Here is a 17,204-nt window from a genome sequence, read left to right as displayed (position 1 = left end):
TCTTAAAATATGAATTTTGGGGGCTGATCATTTTAGTTTTGTCTTGCATCCCCGATGGTCCCTCTACCACCACCAGGACTGATTCCTGGGTTCAGAGCCAGGAGTAGCTCCTGAGCATTGTTACCACGTGTGACCCAAAAAGCGCCTCCCCCCAAAAATTAAAATAGGAAGTTTCAGGGAAGTGTAGATAAAGTCTAGTACTGTAAACCCTTGAATGCTAACACTGTACTTTGCTTATTAGAGGAAATGCCAAATGACTTTATCTGATTATGGATTAATTTTCAAGAAACAAACGGAAAACTCAAGTGTTTGGAGCATACATGTTAAAAATATTGTCTTATACCTGGCAAGCTACCAAGAGGATCTTGCCCGCAGGGCAGAACCTGGCAAGCTCCCCGTGACGTATTCAATATGCCAAACACAGTAACAACAAAGTCTCCAATGTAGACATTACTGGGGCCGCTCAAGCAAATTGTTGAACAACGGGAGGACAGTGACAGTGATACGTAATATAACCGATGTGTATCAAATGATGGGATTTTATTTTGATCTTAAAATTTTAAATGTGGGTGATATTTTATTCAAAAAACAATAGATTATATGTATAAGGGATATCTGAAAATGACTGTTTCTAATATCATAAAAATGATGTTTGACTTTTACTTATTTGGTTAAATAATTTGTTAAAAATTATGAATATATTTGCATAAATACAAATACATAAAAACTCACATTTTTCCTCGGCTTTTGGGGGGCCACACCTGGCAGTGTTCAGGTGGTCCTGGCTCTGTGCTCAAGAATCACTCCTGTCATACTCAGGGTACCATATGTGGTGCCAGAAATCAAATCCAGGTCATCCATGTCATGTGCAAGGCGAGCATCTGACCCACTATACTCTCTCTCCAAGAAGCCCATAATTATGTAATCTTTGATGTTCTACATTTTCCAAAACTGCCTCAAGTTTTGTTCCCGTTGGTTCCCCCACACACCCTTTTGAAGAGACTGTTCATTCTGCTCAAAACAGACTAGACGAAGCAATAAAGATGTGTCTGTGGAGGTGAGCTCACTGACCTCCTTCAAAGTTTTGGGAGAGTGTTTGAAGACTACATTTCTGCCAGCTCTTTCATTTCTCACTGTCAACAAAGCACCAAGGAAACATCTGTTTACATTTTTCCTAGGATGTAAAGATAGTATTTGTAAGATTTGTGAACGTTCTTCTTGCAGAGGGCTTTTTTAAGAGTTCATTTAAATGTGCAGTGTAATTTGTTTGAAACGGAATTTTTACTTCCGATTGGTGTGTATTAAAAGACAAAATATACGGTGCATAATAATTCTTTATATAGTCAGTATGTAGCCTTAAAATATAATCATTCTCTTGTAGCCTTAAGTAAGTAAGAAGTAAAGGCCCTCCCGTTGATCATCGATTTGCTCGAGCGGGCCCAGTAATGTCTCCATTGGAGACTTTGTTGTTACTGTGTTTGGCATATCGAATACGTCACGGGGAGCTTGCCAGGCTCTGCCGTGCAGGCGAGATACTCTCGGTAGCTTGCCGGGCTCTCTGAGAGGGGCAGAGGAATCGAACTCAGGTCGGCCATGTTGGCTGCGTGCAAGGCAAACGCCCTACCACATGTAGCCTTAAAGCCTAATATTTAAATCAATAATGAGCAGATATGTTCAGTATGATGTTTTTCTGTTCTTACTTTTGAGTTTCACTTAATTTCTCTATGTCAGATAGTTGAGTAGTCAACTCAACAGGTGATAAATGTCTCCTTAATCATTCTGTGTCTGGGGCTCCTGAGCTTCAAGATTGTCAATCAATCACAACAATTGTTCTTAAATGAGCTTTTCACCTCTACCTCGGATTTCATTAGTTAACTGTCCAAAGATCTGAGAAGATGGAATACTAGTACAGTTTTACAGCTTGTTGTGTCCATCTGTATAATAAGGATAGGGTTGTTAGCAGACTGAGACACCAGTGGGCATTTATTCACTATCTACAACACAGATACCTACTAATAATGAATCTTAATGCTTTTGAAACCGGTTATTGAAATTGCTTTTCAAGCTGGTTATTGAAATTGCCTTAAGAAAAAGAAACTCCTATCCCTTTAGTTGCCCTTTTAGTAATCATTAGTGTAAGACTTTATCACCCTGTCTCCTACATTAATTTCACTTATTGCATTTCTCTGCAAGGAAAGAAATGTAAGTACTTTTTGGTTGGGAGAGCTCCTCCCCACCATGGCCAGGAGTCCATTGGCATTCCTTGCGTTATCACTCATAGCCATGAAGTTTCAACGACTGGGCCCGTGGTGTAGCATCCCGGGAGTTGCTGGGGGCCTCTAAGGTCATACCCAGAAATAATAAGGGTAGTCTCAATTCATCATGACATGAGATTAAGGGAAAAAAGTCAAAATTAGTAAACATCATCATTGGTATGATCTTGTCCAAAGATTGTTTACTATCCTGGTTCATCTTTCTATATTGGCACCTTTAAAAAAAAGGAAAGAAGGAAAAAAACCCTAGTAATCATTTCTTTTCATATGCAAAAGTAATGCAGCAGATATTCTTTTAATTGAAAAAAATTTTAACTATTTGTGGAGTATAAAACAACATAACATGAGACTGGCACCTAAGGATAGTAGATACACGGGACAGATATATTGCTCCATTGCTGGAAGCCTGCCTCGTGAGCAAAGGGGAGAAGGCAGCTGGAATAGAGAAGGGATCACGAAGAAAAAGATGGCTGGAGGAACTGGTCAGGATGGGAGATGTGTGCAGAAAGTGGATAAAGGACCAAACATGATAACCTCTCAGAGTCTGTATTGCAAACCAAAATGCCCAAAAGTAGAGAGATTATGGGGAATCATATCTGCCATGGAGGCAGGGGGAGGGTGGGAAAGGGGGGGGTATGCCGGGGATACTTGTGGTGGGGAATGTGCACTGGTGGAGGGATGGGTGTTGATCATTGTGTGGTTGTAACCCAAACATGAAAGCTTATAACTATCTCACGGTGATTCAATAAAATTTTTTAAAAAATCAACTAGCTAATGTTTTAATTGTTTATAGAATTTTTTTTCATTTTTAAGTACACCCAGTAATGTACAAGACTTACTCCTGACTGTATTCAGGGATCACTCCTGGAGGGTCTGGGGGAGACGGTATGGGGAGTTGACCCTGTCTAGCCACCAGCAAGACAATCTCCTTAGCCCTGTGCTATCTCTCCAACCCCCAAGAAGAATATTTTCTTATTAGCACAATGAAATCAATGCTGTTACATCACAGAGTATATATGAATCTTAAATATGACCATGTGTATGTGACACAGGCCATAATGCATAGCATGCTGTAAGTGATCAGAGTTGTTAGTAGACATTATAATATAAATATTATTACAACAAATTCTATTTTCTTCTTAGTCTTTTTGAAGATTTGGGAGCAGAAGGATGGGATTTAACAAAGTGAACATTAATTGTGAAATTTATTTTCGGTTTTTTTAAAAATCACTTAATAACTGACAGTACATGGGATTATCAAATACGGTATTTGAGTTTTGTTTCCTAGAAGAAACTATGGGCAGATCTGTACTCCGAGACATAATCAACTGCTACGAGAGTATAAAGCAGCTCTAACTAGCTTATCAGTTTTGATAACTATGGTCCACTGTGTTTAAATGTAACAGTGCCCTGACCAAATAATTAACCCGGGCAGGAAGTGAATTGCCGAGTATTTTGAACATCTTCTTGAATCATAATATTTAAAGATCAATTCTAAAAAGCATGTGTTAATGTTTCCATTCATTTTATTTAGGAGCTACAGTTTAAAGGAGAGTTTGTGTAAATAAAAATGTGTATTGAGTTGAGTTGAATGGCTGATTTCTACTATTGGAACTGACTTTGTCTAAACCTTTTTTTGTTGTAGGCCTTGTTTGCATGAAGTCCAGCACATCTGTGGTTGAGCTTGTTATGCTGCTTTGTTCTCAGGTACAGGAATCTCGCTGTCTTAATTAATTACATGAGGTTTTTGGTGGCAGGAAGAATAGAGTGTATGTTTACTTAGGGGTATCTATGCCTTATGAAGATATATATATATATATTATAATCCCCCAAACTAAAGTAGACACTCTAATTGATACATTTTATGCCTATTGTCTTCCCAAGTAACTATTCTCTCCATCTCTTTTTCTGTTCCCCTTCGCTATCTCATTCTTCCCCACCATCTTTATGCTTGTCTTTCAGGCTCTAAAAATATAGGCACATGTACATATATTTGTCACAGTTCATTAGTACCTTTTTTACATCCCACCATTCAAGCAGCATTTAGTACAATGTAAATTTTGATTTTGATTGCTAACTTCATGGGTTAATCTCTTGGATTTGAAATAGTGAAGACAAATTCTTCCCGCACACAATAGCCAAAGTATAGAACAAATTTATCAATGAGTGGTCTTTGATAAGATTGATCCTTTTCTGCTTTTATAATGTGTAATATGTATACATATGTGTGTATTTAAATTCTAAAAGTCTGAATATGTTAAATACTTTATAATTACTTTACTAATAATAATTAAAAATGAGAACTGTAGATATATTGCATTACTTACTTTTAGAAATTTTAAGAAGTCCTACTCAAATATATGCTTGGTTTTTCTGATAATTACCTACTATAGAGATACAATAGAATAGTCCATACTCTCACTAGTTCTATCATAACTCACTGTCCTGATCTTTATGTGACTATCAGAAATTTTAAAGCATGAGATTGTAAAAGTAGCTTATATATGTTTGCAAAAAAGAGATTATGCCTTTCAATTGTCCAATACAGAAGAAAACATATTTAAACTCTTACTAGTGACCACCCTGGAATCTGCCTGATACTTCAGTCACCTCCCACGAAACAAGCATATTTAATCCTTTAAAATATAAACAGAAGCAAAGTAACAAAACTCACCGATGCATTTCCAGTACCCAGGGGCACTTTCATCCAGAGTATATTCGTAGGGTGGTCATTCAGTCCACTGCTCCCATTTTCTTCAAGAAGAATATGAATATGGAGCAAGTTAAACCAAACAACATCACTAGTCCATATGTTCCTATGCAGAGCATTTGAAATTCATTTCCTATTAAAGAATCCTGAGTTCAAGAGATGTTCTGAGAAGTCTGTCTGAACCTTTTAGGTTCTTGGTGATGCACATTTTATAAGAAATATTATGGATAGATATGAAATTTCTTCTTCCTTAGCTCTGGGTTTCACTGAAGTTCAGAGAAATAAAGAGGAATTTAGCATTAGGCTCTCGTGTCTTTGATGGCCTCATCATCTAATCATAGGTTTAACATTACTCATTTGCTGGCTCCAGGAATTCCTGCCATTAAGGGCCCCAGAGATGAAACTTTGCCTCAGATATTGATTGAAAGGAAGAGTGAGAAATTTAAGCTCTCTATGCAGTGCACTTTCTTGCAATGTTTCAGCAGAGCGGTGTTATAAACATGTCTCCAGTTTGAGTTTTTCTTTTGAATTTTTTAAATAATTTAGTGTGTTTAATATTTCACGTGGCCGATTCATTAAACATATCTTATTTAAATGACCTAAAATGTATGTTTGTAAAATAAAAAGTAATTTCTTTTATTGTTTGTTAGACTGATTATCTGTTTCCATAATTACTAAATTCCACAAAATACTGTTAAAGAAATAAGTGTGCACTCTCTTTTTCTATAACATCCAGGTGTTGTATTATAAAGTTGCTTTATGAAATCATCTTTGTAGGTAATTCCTTCAGGTATTTATAAAACCTTTGCTTTAGGACACTCAGAAAAATAGAATAGTCCAGTTCTATTTTTTTATTTTATTTATTTTTATTTTTCTAAAATTGTGTGCTACTCAAATTCAGGATGATTTAGGTCCTTTTTTAAGCATTAGCAGGACAACCATAGCAGTAGCTGATATCTGATAAAGAAAAATAAATAATGCTAATGGTGTGATGGAGATTGCTTGGCATAGCACTTTCCAAAGTTGGGTTTCTTCTATGGACCTTAATGCATCTCTTCAGATGATCCCTGTAGAATTAGCTCAGTCTAGGAGCTCTTTGTGCCAGGGCAGAAGCAGTCCTAAGGAACCTTGAGAGCTTGCCAAGTTCTCAATTGTTTTTTTGTTTCAAGCAGCCCTTGTAAATATTGATAGCTTGATATTATCATGGACAGTTATTTTAAAATAGTATAAAATTTGAATAATGACCTTGATAATGCTGCATATATATTTTTAAATATAATTATTGTATTTTCTCACATTAAAAAGTATATCTGTGGGAAAAAAATCTGTGTTTTGTTTCTTGGTTAAAATAAGCTTTCAGTGCAAATGGGATTTGCCCATTTATTTTTTTGCTTAAATAGTGCTTTCCTTTGTTTCAAATTTAGATAAACCTTTTGTTTGGAAAGGGTTGGGCAGCTAAAAATCAAAATGGAAAAGAAAAATGGAGCAACTCTTGAATTTTTTCTTTTATTTGCTACAACAAATTAGATGATTTTCTAGTTTATGTTTTCCATTTCAAAATTTTATATTGATAATAGTGCATATTGCCAAGGGTATCACATTTTCATCTTATCTGAGCTTCTCGATAAACTTACTGTTGGTGAAAGTTTGTGTGCAAAATATGGTCTAAATTTACATGAGATCATCTTACAAGTGTCTGAAGGTAGTTGTCAAGGATAATGCAGTTCATATGGGCAGCCTTTTACACTCCGGGGGACATGCTATCCAGTCTGCTCCCTAGTGGAATTTTAGGTCTCTCTAAAAACAAAAATTAATTTTAAGAAGCTGATAATATTTAATAACAATTTAATTTCTTTTACTTTATTTGCTATTTTGTATCATCTTCTTTTACATGTAGATCTTATGACACAAAGATTTACTGTCCTTCTCTCTGTGTTTAAGTTGCACACAGCACAGATAAAATATATATACACATACATATACATACATGTATGTATATATACATATATATGAAACATTTCCCTTTATTTGGAATTAAAATGAACTGAAGCAAAATTTTATATATATATATATTTTTTTAAATATAGGCACAAAGTTACTTACTGGATTCTTCACAATTCTGTTACTGCCTTCTGACTTTTAAACTGTTTACAATCAGATGTGCTTGAGATATTTTACATGATTCTATATGTTTATCTTATTTTTCCATTACATTATTATGACTGTATTGTGTTCTTTGATGAATAGCAGATTTAGTTTTCAAGCAAACTTTTGTAGGTACTATAATAGTTTGTAATTATTTCCAGATTTTTTAGGAAGTCTCCTTCAGAGGTTCTCCAGGAAAAATTGAGTGATGTTATCCCATAGGATTTCTTTAAGTTTTTATAAGTAAAGCTTAGCAGATGTCACTTGCATTTTTCTACGCCTTATCTGTCAATAGAAAACTTTTTATAAATTGGGAAACTTCTATGTAAAAATTAATGTCTCAGTACTTAAGTACTTTCTGACTTAAAGCATTGATTAAGCAAATGTATGCTTAATAAATCATTTTTATTCATATAGAAAAAATCCAAATATATAAGTAACATAAAATAAAAGTCAGCCTTGAAGTCTCCTTGGGATCTGTGTATGAAGTTACTTACATAAATTATTTTGTGGCTTTGTTTGACTTTATTCTTTTTTAAGTATTTAGTAGACTTAAATAAAAGAGATTTTGGTGATTTCACTGATGTGATCAAGACCAGGACTTCTGAACACAGCACTTAAAAAAAGAACCACAACTGAAGAGTAGTCTTCCTTTCAGATGATTTGGTCTTTGAACATTTATATTTTTTTCATTTTTCTCCCATTTGATACAGTTTACTTGTACAGCACAAAAGAAAAAAGACATACTTTTTCCCTGTGACAAACTGAGAGTTGAGATACAAAAACATAGAAGAGATGAATTTTCAGGCCTTCTAACCTTTTTTAATTTGTAAGTTAAAACCCATGAATTGAAAAGATTTTTGCTGTGTTTAATCATGTATTTAGGAATCAAACATTTAAATAAATTAGGGGCAGACTAGATTTTTCCCAAACATTTTTGTAAACATGAAATCCTAAATTATGTGAAATTACATCATCTTTAATTTTTAATAACCTAGTGATTTTTTGCTTATATTTGTGATGTCTCTACGTTCTTATATTTTTATTTTATTCTTATATTTTTAAAGGTCTATAAAAACATACCCATGAATTTGAAATAATTAAAGAATTTAAAAGTTGTGATGTAATGTTTTAGGTTTTTTGGTTTGTTTGGCTATATTTTGTGGAGAGGGCCACGCCATGAGCGCTCAGGGCTCACTCCTGGCTCTGTGCTTAGGAGTATACCTGCCAGTTCTTGGGGGACCATATGTGATGCAAGGGATTGAACCCAATCTGGTACATACAAGCCAAGCACCCTGAGTGCTGTACTATGTTTTCGGCCTTGTGATATAATATTTTTACATTAAAGACGATTTTATAGATTGTTTATAAAATCGATCCTATGAACCAGCAATGAGATTTTCCTAGAAGGCTTTATTGAAGTACACCCTTAATGCTAATAAGTGTTCCTACACAGAATAAACAGGATAAATGTCAGACTAAAGAACCAGTATGAGCAAAGATCAAGAAAATGAACCTGTTCCCCATGTATAACACAGTAACCAGCTTCCTTTGGAGCACATCAGCAGTTCAGGATCCAGATAATACATTTATCTGAATTTCTGTTTGCTGAGAACTGCCCACTTCCTAGAATACGTGGAACAGTATTTTAATATAGTGTGTTAGTAGGATTGAACTAAGAGTGATGAGAAATTTGTAACTTGTATTCATAGTGTTTCTTTTACTGTTGCTCTGCCTGTTTAGAAGGAATGAAGACTGTTTTGGGCATGGGGGTTCGGGGGTAGGGGATTAGGCATGAATTTGAAACAGTCCAATTCCTTTCTGCGGCATAATATCATCTCAAAGTTAAAAGAGCAAATTGGTTGTTTTTCATTAAAGCTTTTTGAAGTTATTATGATTCTACTGTACTGCAAACTATAAAGTCTATAATAGCTCCTGAGCATAAGCAAACATTAAGCAGGAGATTGAAAGTGCGATGGCACATAAAAATTGTCAGTATGGATCATACTGTTTTATTGTATTTCACAAAATTCTTATAAAATATAGAGATGATTAATTGTAGATATTTTGAAAGACTGAAGAACATAAATGTGAAAGAAACAGAAGATTTCTCTTTTATGTGTTTAGAGAGAATGCCTGCTGAAGAATGGTAGCAGGAGAGGAGGACAGACTCAATTCTCTTACTTACACAGTTATCTCGTAGCATCTCACTCAGAAATTTTAATCATTATTTAAAGAGCATTTAATTCAGGGCACTTTTGATTATTATGTTTTGTTTTGCTTTGTTTCAGTTTGGGGGCCATACCTGACTGTGCCCATTATTCTTAGCTCTGTGCTCAGGGATCACTCCTGGTGGTGCTCAGGGGACAATAGGACATGCTGGGGATGAAACCCAGGTGGGCCGCCAGCTAGACAAGTGCATTACCCACTGTACTATTGCTCCAGCCCCACTTTTACGTTTTTAAACTACCTGTAATATGTTTGTTTCCCAGATAAAGTAAAAAGTAAAGTAAAGGCCCTCCCGTTGATCATCGATTTGCTCGAGCGGGCCCAGTAACGTCTCCATTGGAGACTTTGTTGTTACTGTGTTTGGCATATCGAATACATCACGGGAGCTTGCCAGGCTCTGCCGTGCGGGCGAGATACTCTCGGTAGCTTGCCGGGCTCTCCGAGAGGGGCGGAGGAATCGAACTCGGGTCGGCCATGTTGGCTGCATGCAAGGCAAACGCCCTACCGCTGTGCTATTGCTCCAGCTATGTTAAAAAATTTCAGTCTTTACATATTTGTTCTTATTTGTACTCATTCACATTTATATCAATCCAAATTATAAACAGACAAAGGTAGATGAATCAAAAATTTAAAAAATTTAAAATTCAATTTAAAAATGTGAAAATTATAAAAGAATGACAAGAGGCCTTTATATGTGAATTCCCTTATTTCTATGAAAGATGGGATTCACACACCCCAAAATTTCAGTGAGTCTTGTCCACTTGTAGGATAATCCTTACGGTGCCATTTCTTTTGGAGAGAAGAGGAAATGAAGTCGATTCTAACGTAAACAAATTTTCTAGACCTCTGACAGACCATCACCCTGACCTCAAATGCCCATTTCGTGTCTTTGGTTATTTCCACTGTTTTTGCTTTCTTTCCTGTTATTTTTGCTTGTTTCTACTTGCTTGTAATTTTCTGTTCACATACATTCTTTTAGGCACATTATAACAGCTTTGGAATCATAGTAAAATGATTGTGTTTTTATTTCTCAGTAATACTGTTCTGCATTCTCTTGCTTTTGGTAGATTTGTTTTCCCTTTCGAATGTATATGTCAGTGTGCTTATGTTCATTGACGTAATGCTCAGGTGACTTTTTATTCTTCCGCTGCACTTTCCACCCTGAGGATGGTTTCCTGTGGTTTTGTAGTTTAAATAATCACAGGGTCACTAAAAGCTGCCCGTTTGTATAGGAAGTCCCATTACCTTTGCCTAGGTTCCTTCAGTGGACTGTCATATGTGAATGAAATATAGTGTGAAAACCAGGAAATTAATGTTGAGACATTATTGTTAAAAAGGTTGCAGTGCCTGGAGTGTTAGTACAGTGAATAGGGTGCTTGCCTTGCATGCAATGGGCCCAGCTTCTTCTCCCGGCATTCCATATGATCCCAGGAGCTAAAACAAACAAAAGACTGCAAATGTTTCTCATTTTTCAATACTGTTAACATGCTTTGATCTATTTGCACAGTTCTGAGTGGCTTGCATTGATGTAACCAACCACTGTTGTAAAAATACAAAATTACTGCTGTGATTTTCCCCCCAATTATTCCAAACGCTTTGTTTCATGAAGCCTTGACTATATTATTTTTTGGATTATTGTTATTTGTGTTATTCCATCCATCCCCTTAATATTTAAAAGGCATAAGTCTAGATAGAAAATATAGATACCTGCTTATATATAGGAGAGAAGGCTTAATTTTCTTATTTTGTCTCATTAGTATACTTACTTGGTGTTTCTTGAGAGTATTTTAAATCATAGAATATTTATTTAGAACAATTCAAAAAGGAAGCAACTTAAGGATGCCGTAGAGCTTTATAGTTGCCCAAGGTCATTTTGTGGATGCTGTTCACTTCAGTTACACATTTATACCAGAGCAAAATTGATGTTCACGGCGCCAGGGGGCCAGTTGGTGGGTGTGACCCCCGCCTACTGGAATTTGGAGGATCTGGGTGGAGGATGCTCAGCCCCGATCTGAGTAGACTTGGAGATCTCGGCCCTGGGACCCGCTTGCTTCTGTTCCTCAGAGACTATAAAAACCAGCTCCCGGAACCAGACATCTTATTATGACATCTTATTATCTCATTCCTACTTTGGACAAACTGGCAGGCTTCCGAATGTAACCTGCCCACACGGCAGAGTCTGGCAAACTCCCCGTGGCGTACCCAATATGCCAAATACCAATAACAATGATGGGTCTCATTCTCCTAAAGAGCCTTGAATATAGCACTTTCTTAAAAATCTCAGGGCTAGGATGAAGGAGACGTTACTGGGGCCTGCTCGAGGCAATCGATGAATAACAGGATGGTCATGATTCGTGATCGTGATTTGTGTTCAAGACCTGTTGCCCCTGGCATCTTCTGCTAGCACATATATTGCACAGGTATTTATTCATTCTAAATGACTCTCTGAATCAAAGGAAAATACAGTCCTTAAAATGATTCAATAGATTGTTCTGTTGCTTTGGGGCCACCTACTATGCTTGGGTGCCACTCTGGCCTCTGCTGGGGTTCGCACCCTGCTGTGCTCAGAGGACCTTTGATGACTGGGATTCCTACCTGGGTCCTCCAGCATGTGAAACTGCTTTGAAGTGACTCAACCCACGGAGCCAAGTCTCTAACCCCTGACCGAACAGTTTTTATACATAGATATATTTTGTCATAAAACATCTATAATATGAATTGTGCCTTTCAACTATTTTATATGTATATTCTTAAAATACATTTAGGAGGTTTCATATATTGTTAGTATTGTATAACCTTTTCCATTTTTATTCCCAAAGCATTGTATCTTCCTTATTCAAAGCTTCCTTATCACTCAGGACTAAGTCCCTAAGCTTTCCTGCTGTTGCTAATGCATTTTGGGTTAGTCTTTGTGATTTTCCTCTTCTCAGTATTTCATGTATAATCTTACATTAAGTGCTGTTATGTCGTTTATTTCACTTTATATTTTTGGATTCATCCAGTGTAACATGTACGCAAATTTTATTACTGTTTTCCAGAATTATTTTTGCATCTTCACCTTTCTTACCCCCGCCTCCTTCTCAGTAGCTCTTCCTTCTGCTACTTCTGTTACTTCTGTTCACTGGGATATATTTTTATTTTGCCTGTTCATCAGTTTTATAGTCTTATATTGCATACATTGGTAAAAATCATCCAAGAATTCGCTTCCTTGTTTTGCTTTACATAATTCTCATAAGCCTCTTCCGTTTTGTTGCAAATAATAAAATTTCATCTTTTTTATAGCAAAAGTATACCATCGTATAAATCTCCATTTAGCCGTCTATCAATTGCTTCCATATTTTGTTCTTTTCTATAATGTTGTATATAATGTAAACATGGATTTGTATGGTTATTTGTATTCATATTTTCTAACATTCAGTTTTATACCCAAAAGTGGGTTTTCTGGATCAGGTGATAATTCTATTTTTTGTTACAACAGGATGCTTTATAATGTTTTCCAGAATAATTGCAGAAGTTTACATTCCGAAAAGCAAATTAGAATCTTTTTTCTCATACCCTGTCCAAAACTTGAGTTATTGCTGCTTGTGATAAAGAAGACTTTATGCTTTTTTCATGGTAGAGTGATATTGCACTCTATATGTAATACTGCATTTTGTTTATCCACTTACTTTTTTATGAATTCAAGTTGTTTTGTCTTTCTGGCTACTGTCGATAATTCTGTTAACACCCTGTGAATATTTGAGATTCCGTTTTCAATTATTTTTGACATATATCTGGGAGTACAGTTCCTGATGTGTGATATTTTTTTTTTATCTTTCTACAGCAGCAGCTCTATTTTGTTTAATTTGTTGGGTTTGGTTTGGGGACACATACATCAGTGCTCTGGGTTTATTCCTGACCCTGTGTTCAGAGGTAACTCCAGTTGGCTTGGGGACCATATGAAATGCAAGGGATCGATTCTGGGTCAGCCATGTGCCAGGCGAGTGCCCTGCCTGCTGTGCTGTTTTTCTAACCTTAAGTATCTGCACAGATTTAAAATTTTGTTAAGAATGAGCAAGTTCTCCAGTTTATTCACACTTTCTCTGATACTTGTAGTTTCCTATTATGCTTTCAAAACCTAATTGTTATTGTTTTAACTGTCACCATTCTGGAGAGACGGAATAGTTTCCAAGTGCACTAAGTGTATATCATATTATGGTTTTAGTATAAGTTGTATTTCCTTAATGTTCAGTGATGTTGATCCTCTATTAACCCTTATTTGATCCATATTAGTTGCAAAGATTTTCACCTATTCTGAGAGTCATTTTTAATTCTCTTGACAGAATCCATTGATTCATTAATGTTTTAATTTTTTTTTTTTTGCTTTTTGGGTCACACCCAGTGATGCACAAGGGTTACTCCTGGCACTGCACTCAGGAGTTATTCCTTGTGGTGCTCAGGGGACCATATGTGATGCTGGGAATCGAACCCGGGTTGGCCGCGTGCAAGGCAAATGCCTTAATCGCTGTGCTGTCTCTCCAGCCCCTAACGTTTTAAATTTTGACAGCATTCAGTTTATCTCTTTTGTTGTTGCTGATGTTGCGTGTGTGTTTATAGCACATCTGTGAACTCATGACTAAATACTGACTCATGGATATTTATCTCCAGTTCCTGCATAGATTTTTGGTTTTAAATTTGGATTTTGGTCCATTTTCAGTTGAAGTTTCATATGGTGTGAGATAAGGATTCAATTTCATTATTAAATATTGTGGATCTGTAGCATGATTTTCAAAGAGAGGAACATTCTCTTTTTTAAAGTGCTAAGTATTCTGACATAATTTAACAATATATTAATAACTTGTGAAACTTCCTTAGGTTTATTCTTTCTTGATATAATGTTCAGTCAGTGACCAACTGACTTTCCTTGTTATCTAATGTTATTTTATGGTTGACCTTCATGTAAAAAAATACTGTTTTATTAGTGTTTAGCATTAATTTTCATACCTTTTTACAACTCATAAAATAGGCTGTCAAATTTTTAATGATACCTAGGCTATATAGAATGTTATTTTCCTCAATTTTTATTAACTTCTCTAAATTACTGCACAGAATTTTTAGTATGTGAGTTACTAACTCTCAAAATGAAGACATTTGATGATCAAACTTCTTTTAGTGGCAGTTTATGATAATTAGTCATTAAGAAAATAGGAAGTACAATGTCAACTGGTGTTCAAGAAGAATTAAAATCTTGAATTAACCTCTAACTTTTACCTTCAGATATTTTCTGTATTTTCACAAAATTTTACATGGATTGAATTTCTAAAGATACACCAAATTGGCTTACTTAATTGTAAGCACAGCAAATGGAATTAAAAATGTGCATTGAGTTGACATATAGGAAGAACAAGTAGTGGGGAAAAATGTCCTGGATCTGAGATTTTTGCTAGGTAATCTAACTACCATAAAGTGATTGTGAAGAAAACATAGGGAGTTCATTGTCATCCTTCTGGAACCTATTTCTCTTCAAAGTATTTAATTTCAAAGGATCTTTAACTTGATACCCAATTCTTTGAAAAAGTCCTTCATCTTGAGGAAATTTTCATGCAGCCATGTAGGAAACTTGAAAAAATTGTGACTCAATTGTCTAAAAACTTGACTGCTCTCTATAAGCACTCAAACACAGTTTACTATGTTTCCTCATGAAAATAAAGCTGTGATGCTCATGTTTAATTTACGCTTTTCTTGTGACTTTACGTTTTCTTTTGTAGTGGACTGAGTATGTCTGTGACTGTTTTCTCAAGTGGCAAAACCTTTCTGAAATGATTTGCACATCAGGTTTCTGAATGGTTCTTTTTTCTGTCTTTACAAAGATGTTTTCTTTGTCTATATGACAGTAATTTTGATTGACTCTGTGTCCATTCTTTTATATTCGTTTCCCTTGCTTTAAGTCATTTCTCTCAGGCTACACTCAGACCTAAAGGAGAACTGTGATTTCTAGGAGTATTCCATTCCTGTGTGTTTAGGAGCTTTCACTGTAGTTTATATCTCAGCAGTTACAGAGAAGACAAATTGTTAATTCCCCATCCACCATACACAATGCTTTTCATATTGTGAAATTTTGCATATCTCCCTTTTAAATATTTTACCTAATTATTCCTTTCAGATTCTTAGAAGCATGGGCCAGGAACCATATTAAAGTGTTTGCCTTGCACGTGGCCGACTTGGGTTCTGTCCTTGGCACCTCATATGCCCCCCCCTCCCAGTCCCCACCAGTTGTGATCCCTGAGTACACAGCTGGAAGTAAGCCTTAAGCACAGCTGGGTGTGGCCTTCCCAAAGACAAATGACCCAAAGATCAAATTCCTGAAATCAGCTGCATAGTGACAAGCGTTTAAGAAAAAATTTTCAGATTACAAAGACAAACGTTTGTCAGTATAAATGTATAAATAAGGTATTAGGTACCTAACTTAATTCATCTTTTCACATTTATACATTCATTACAATTTTATCATTTATAGCACAGCGGGTACGGCATTTGCCTTGCACACAGCCAACCCGGGTTCGATACCTCTATCCCTCTCGGAGAGCCTGGCAAGCTACCGAGAGTATCCCACCTACAAGGCAGAGCCTGGCAAACTCCCCGTGGTGTATTCGATATGCCAAAACCAGTAACAACAAGTCTCACAATGGAGACATTGCTGGTACCTGCGCGAGCAAATTGATGAACAGCAGGAAGACAGTACTATAGTGCTACTGAAATTACACTCAAGAGAATGCAAGGCAATTGCCAAGATCTTAAGAATGACCTTATTCTAGCAGTGTAATTATATATGGTAGCATACTATTTTACAAATGAATAGAAGAAAGTTAAAATAACCAAATAGCTCGAAGGAAACTACACATCATTTTGTAACAATGATATTACCCTATTCTTGTTAGCAACTGTTGAGTTTTACATACATACAGTCCAACTGGGAGAGAGAAATGACTTATCTCTATAGTTCTCAATACCAACTTCACATCAAAATCATTTGGAAAATGCTAATTCCAATGCCAGGGCACTGTACTTAGAGATTGTTATGATAAAATTTCATTTTTCAAAAATTCTTCCTTTGACTCTCATTCAGCCTGAATTGAGAGCCATATACTGTCCATGTGAAATTATTTTACCTCATTGAGTATGGAAGAGCCTTCCCTTCATTAAGGAACTTATGACATAGTGGGAGACAGATACAAACAGAGATCTCTACAAATGAAAAACGTTATTTTGGAGGTAACTTTCTGTGGATACTAAAGCTAATGCTACATACTCAGAAAAATAACTAGATTAGATCCCATTTCCAAAGTATTAGACTTGTATTACATGCTCTAGTATCTATTAGAATAACTAAAATGCTAAAAATAAATTGTTATGGTATTGCCCTTTCCACAAGAGTAATGAAAAAAAAAATCCGTTCCTTGGGATAAGAAGGGGACACATTTCTATCAAAAAGTTTTAATGTTCTTTTCTCTAGATTGCTTTTTCTTTCGCATCCAAGTTTTCCTTTGTGCTTGCAAATTTTTATTTCCTACTCTTTGCTGTTCACTGTGCTTTACATTCCAACGACTGCAAAGAAATAGGTCATTTCAACTAATCACTTACCATCACTCAGCAGTTACTGAACAAGCTTTATAGGCCATATTAGATCTAGAAATGAATGTATACCTTTTTTTGGAATGCCTTGTTTTCCTTTTTTATTCCATTTTAATTTTTTATAGTTAAGTAATCTTGTGTTTTCTTATTTGCCTTTCAAGATCCATTTATTTAAAATTCACGTACACAATGAGAGCCTTCTAGTGAAATCCCGGAAAATAGCTAATGGGAATTGT

At 35.7% G+C, this 17,204-nt stretch overlaps 1 protein-coding gene across 3 annotated transcripts in view; it reads left to right on the top strand.

The window, feature by feature from the left end:
- The window catches only part of NBEA (neurobeachin), a 663,869-nt gene that overhangs the window by 291,548 nt on the left and 355,117 nt on the right, over positions 1-17,204 (top strand). For all 3 annotated transcript variants that reach the window (XM_056109123.1, XM_056109115.1, XM_056109106.1), the window contains one exon: positions 3,919-3,980. In XM_056109123.1, the coding sequence (XP_055965098.1) occupies positions 3,919-3,980 (62 nt within the window). The remainder of the gene's footprint in view (positions 1-3,918; positions 3,981-17,204) is intronic.

Source organism: Sorex fumeus, unplaced genomic scaffold (assembly GCF_029834395.1).
Source record: "Sorex fumeus unplaced genomic scaffold, SorFum_2.1 ptg000008l, whole genome shotgun sequence".
In the NCBI taxonomy this organism is placed as follows: Eukaryota; Metazoa; Chordata; class Mammalia; order Eulipotyphla; family Soricidae; genus Sorex; species Sorex fumeus.
Note: the sequence above shows the minus strand (reverse complement) of the source record. Positions and strands in the feature narration are given on the sequence as shown.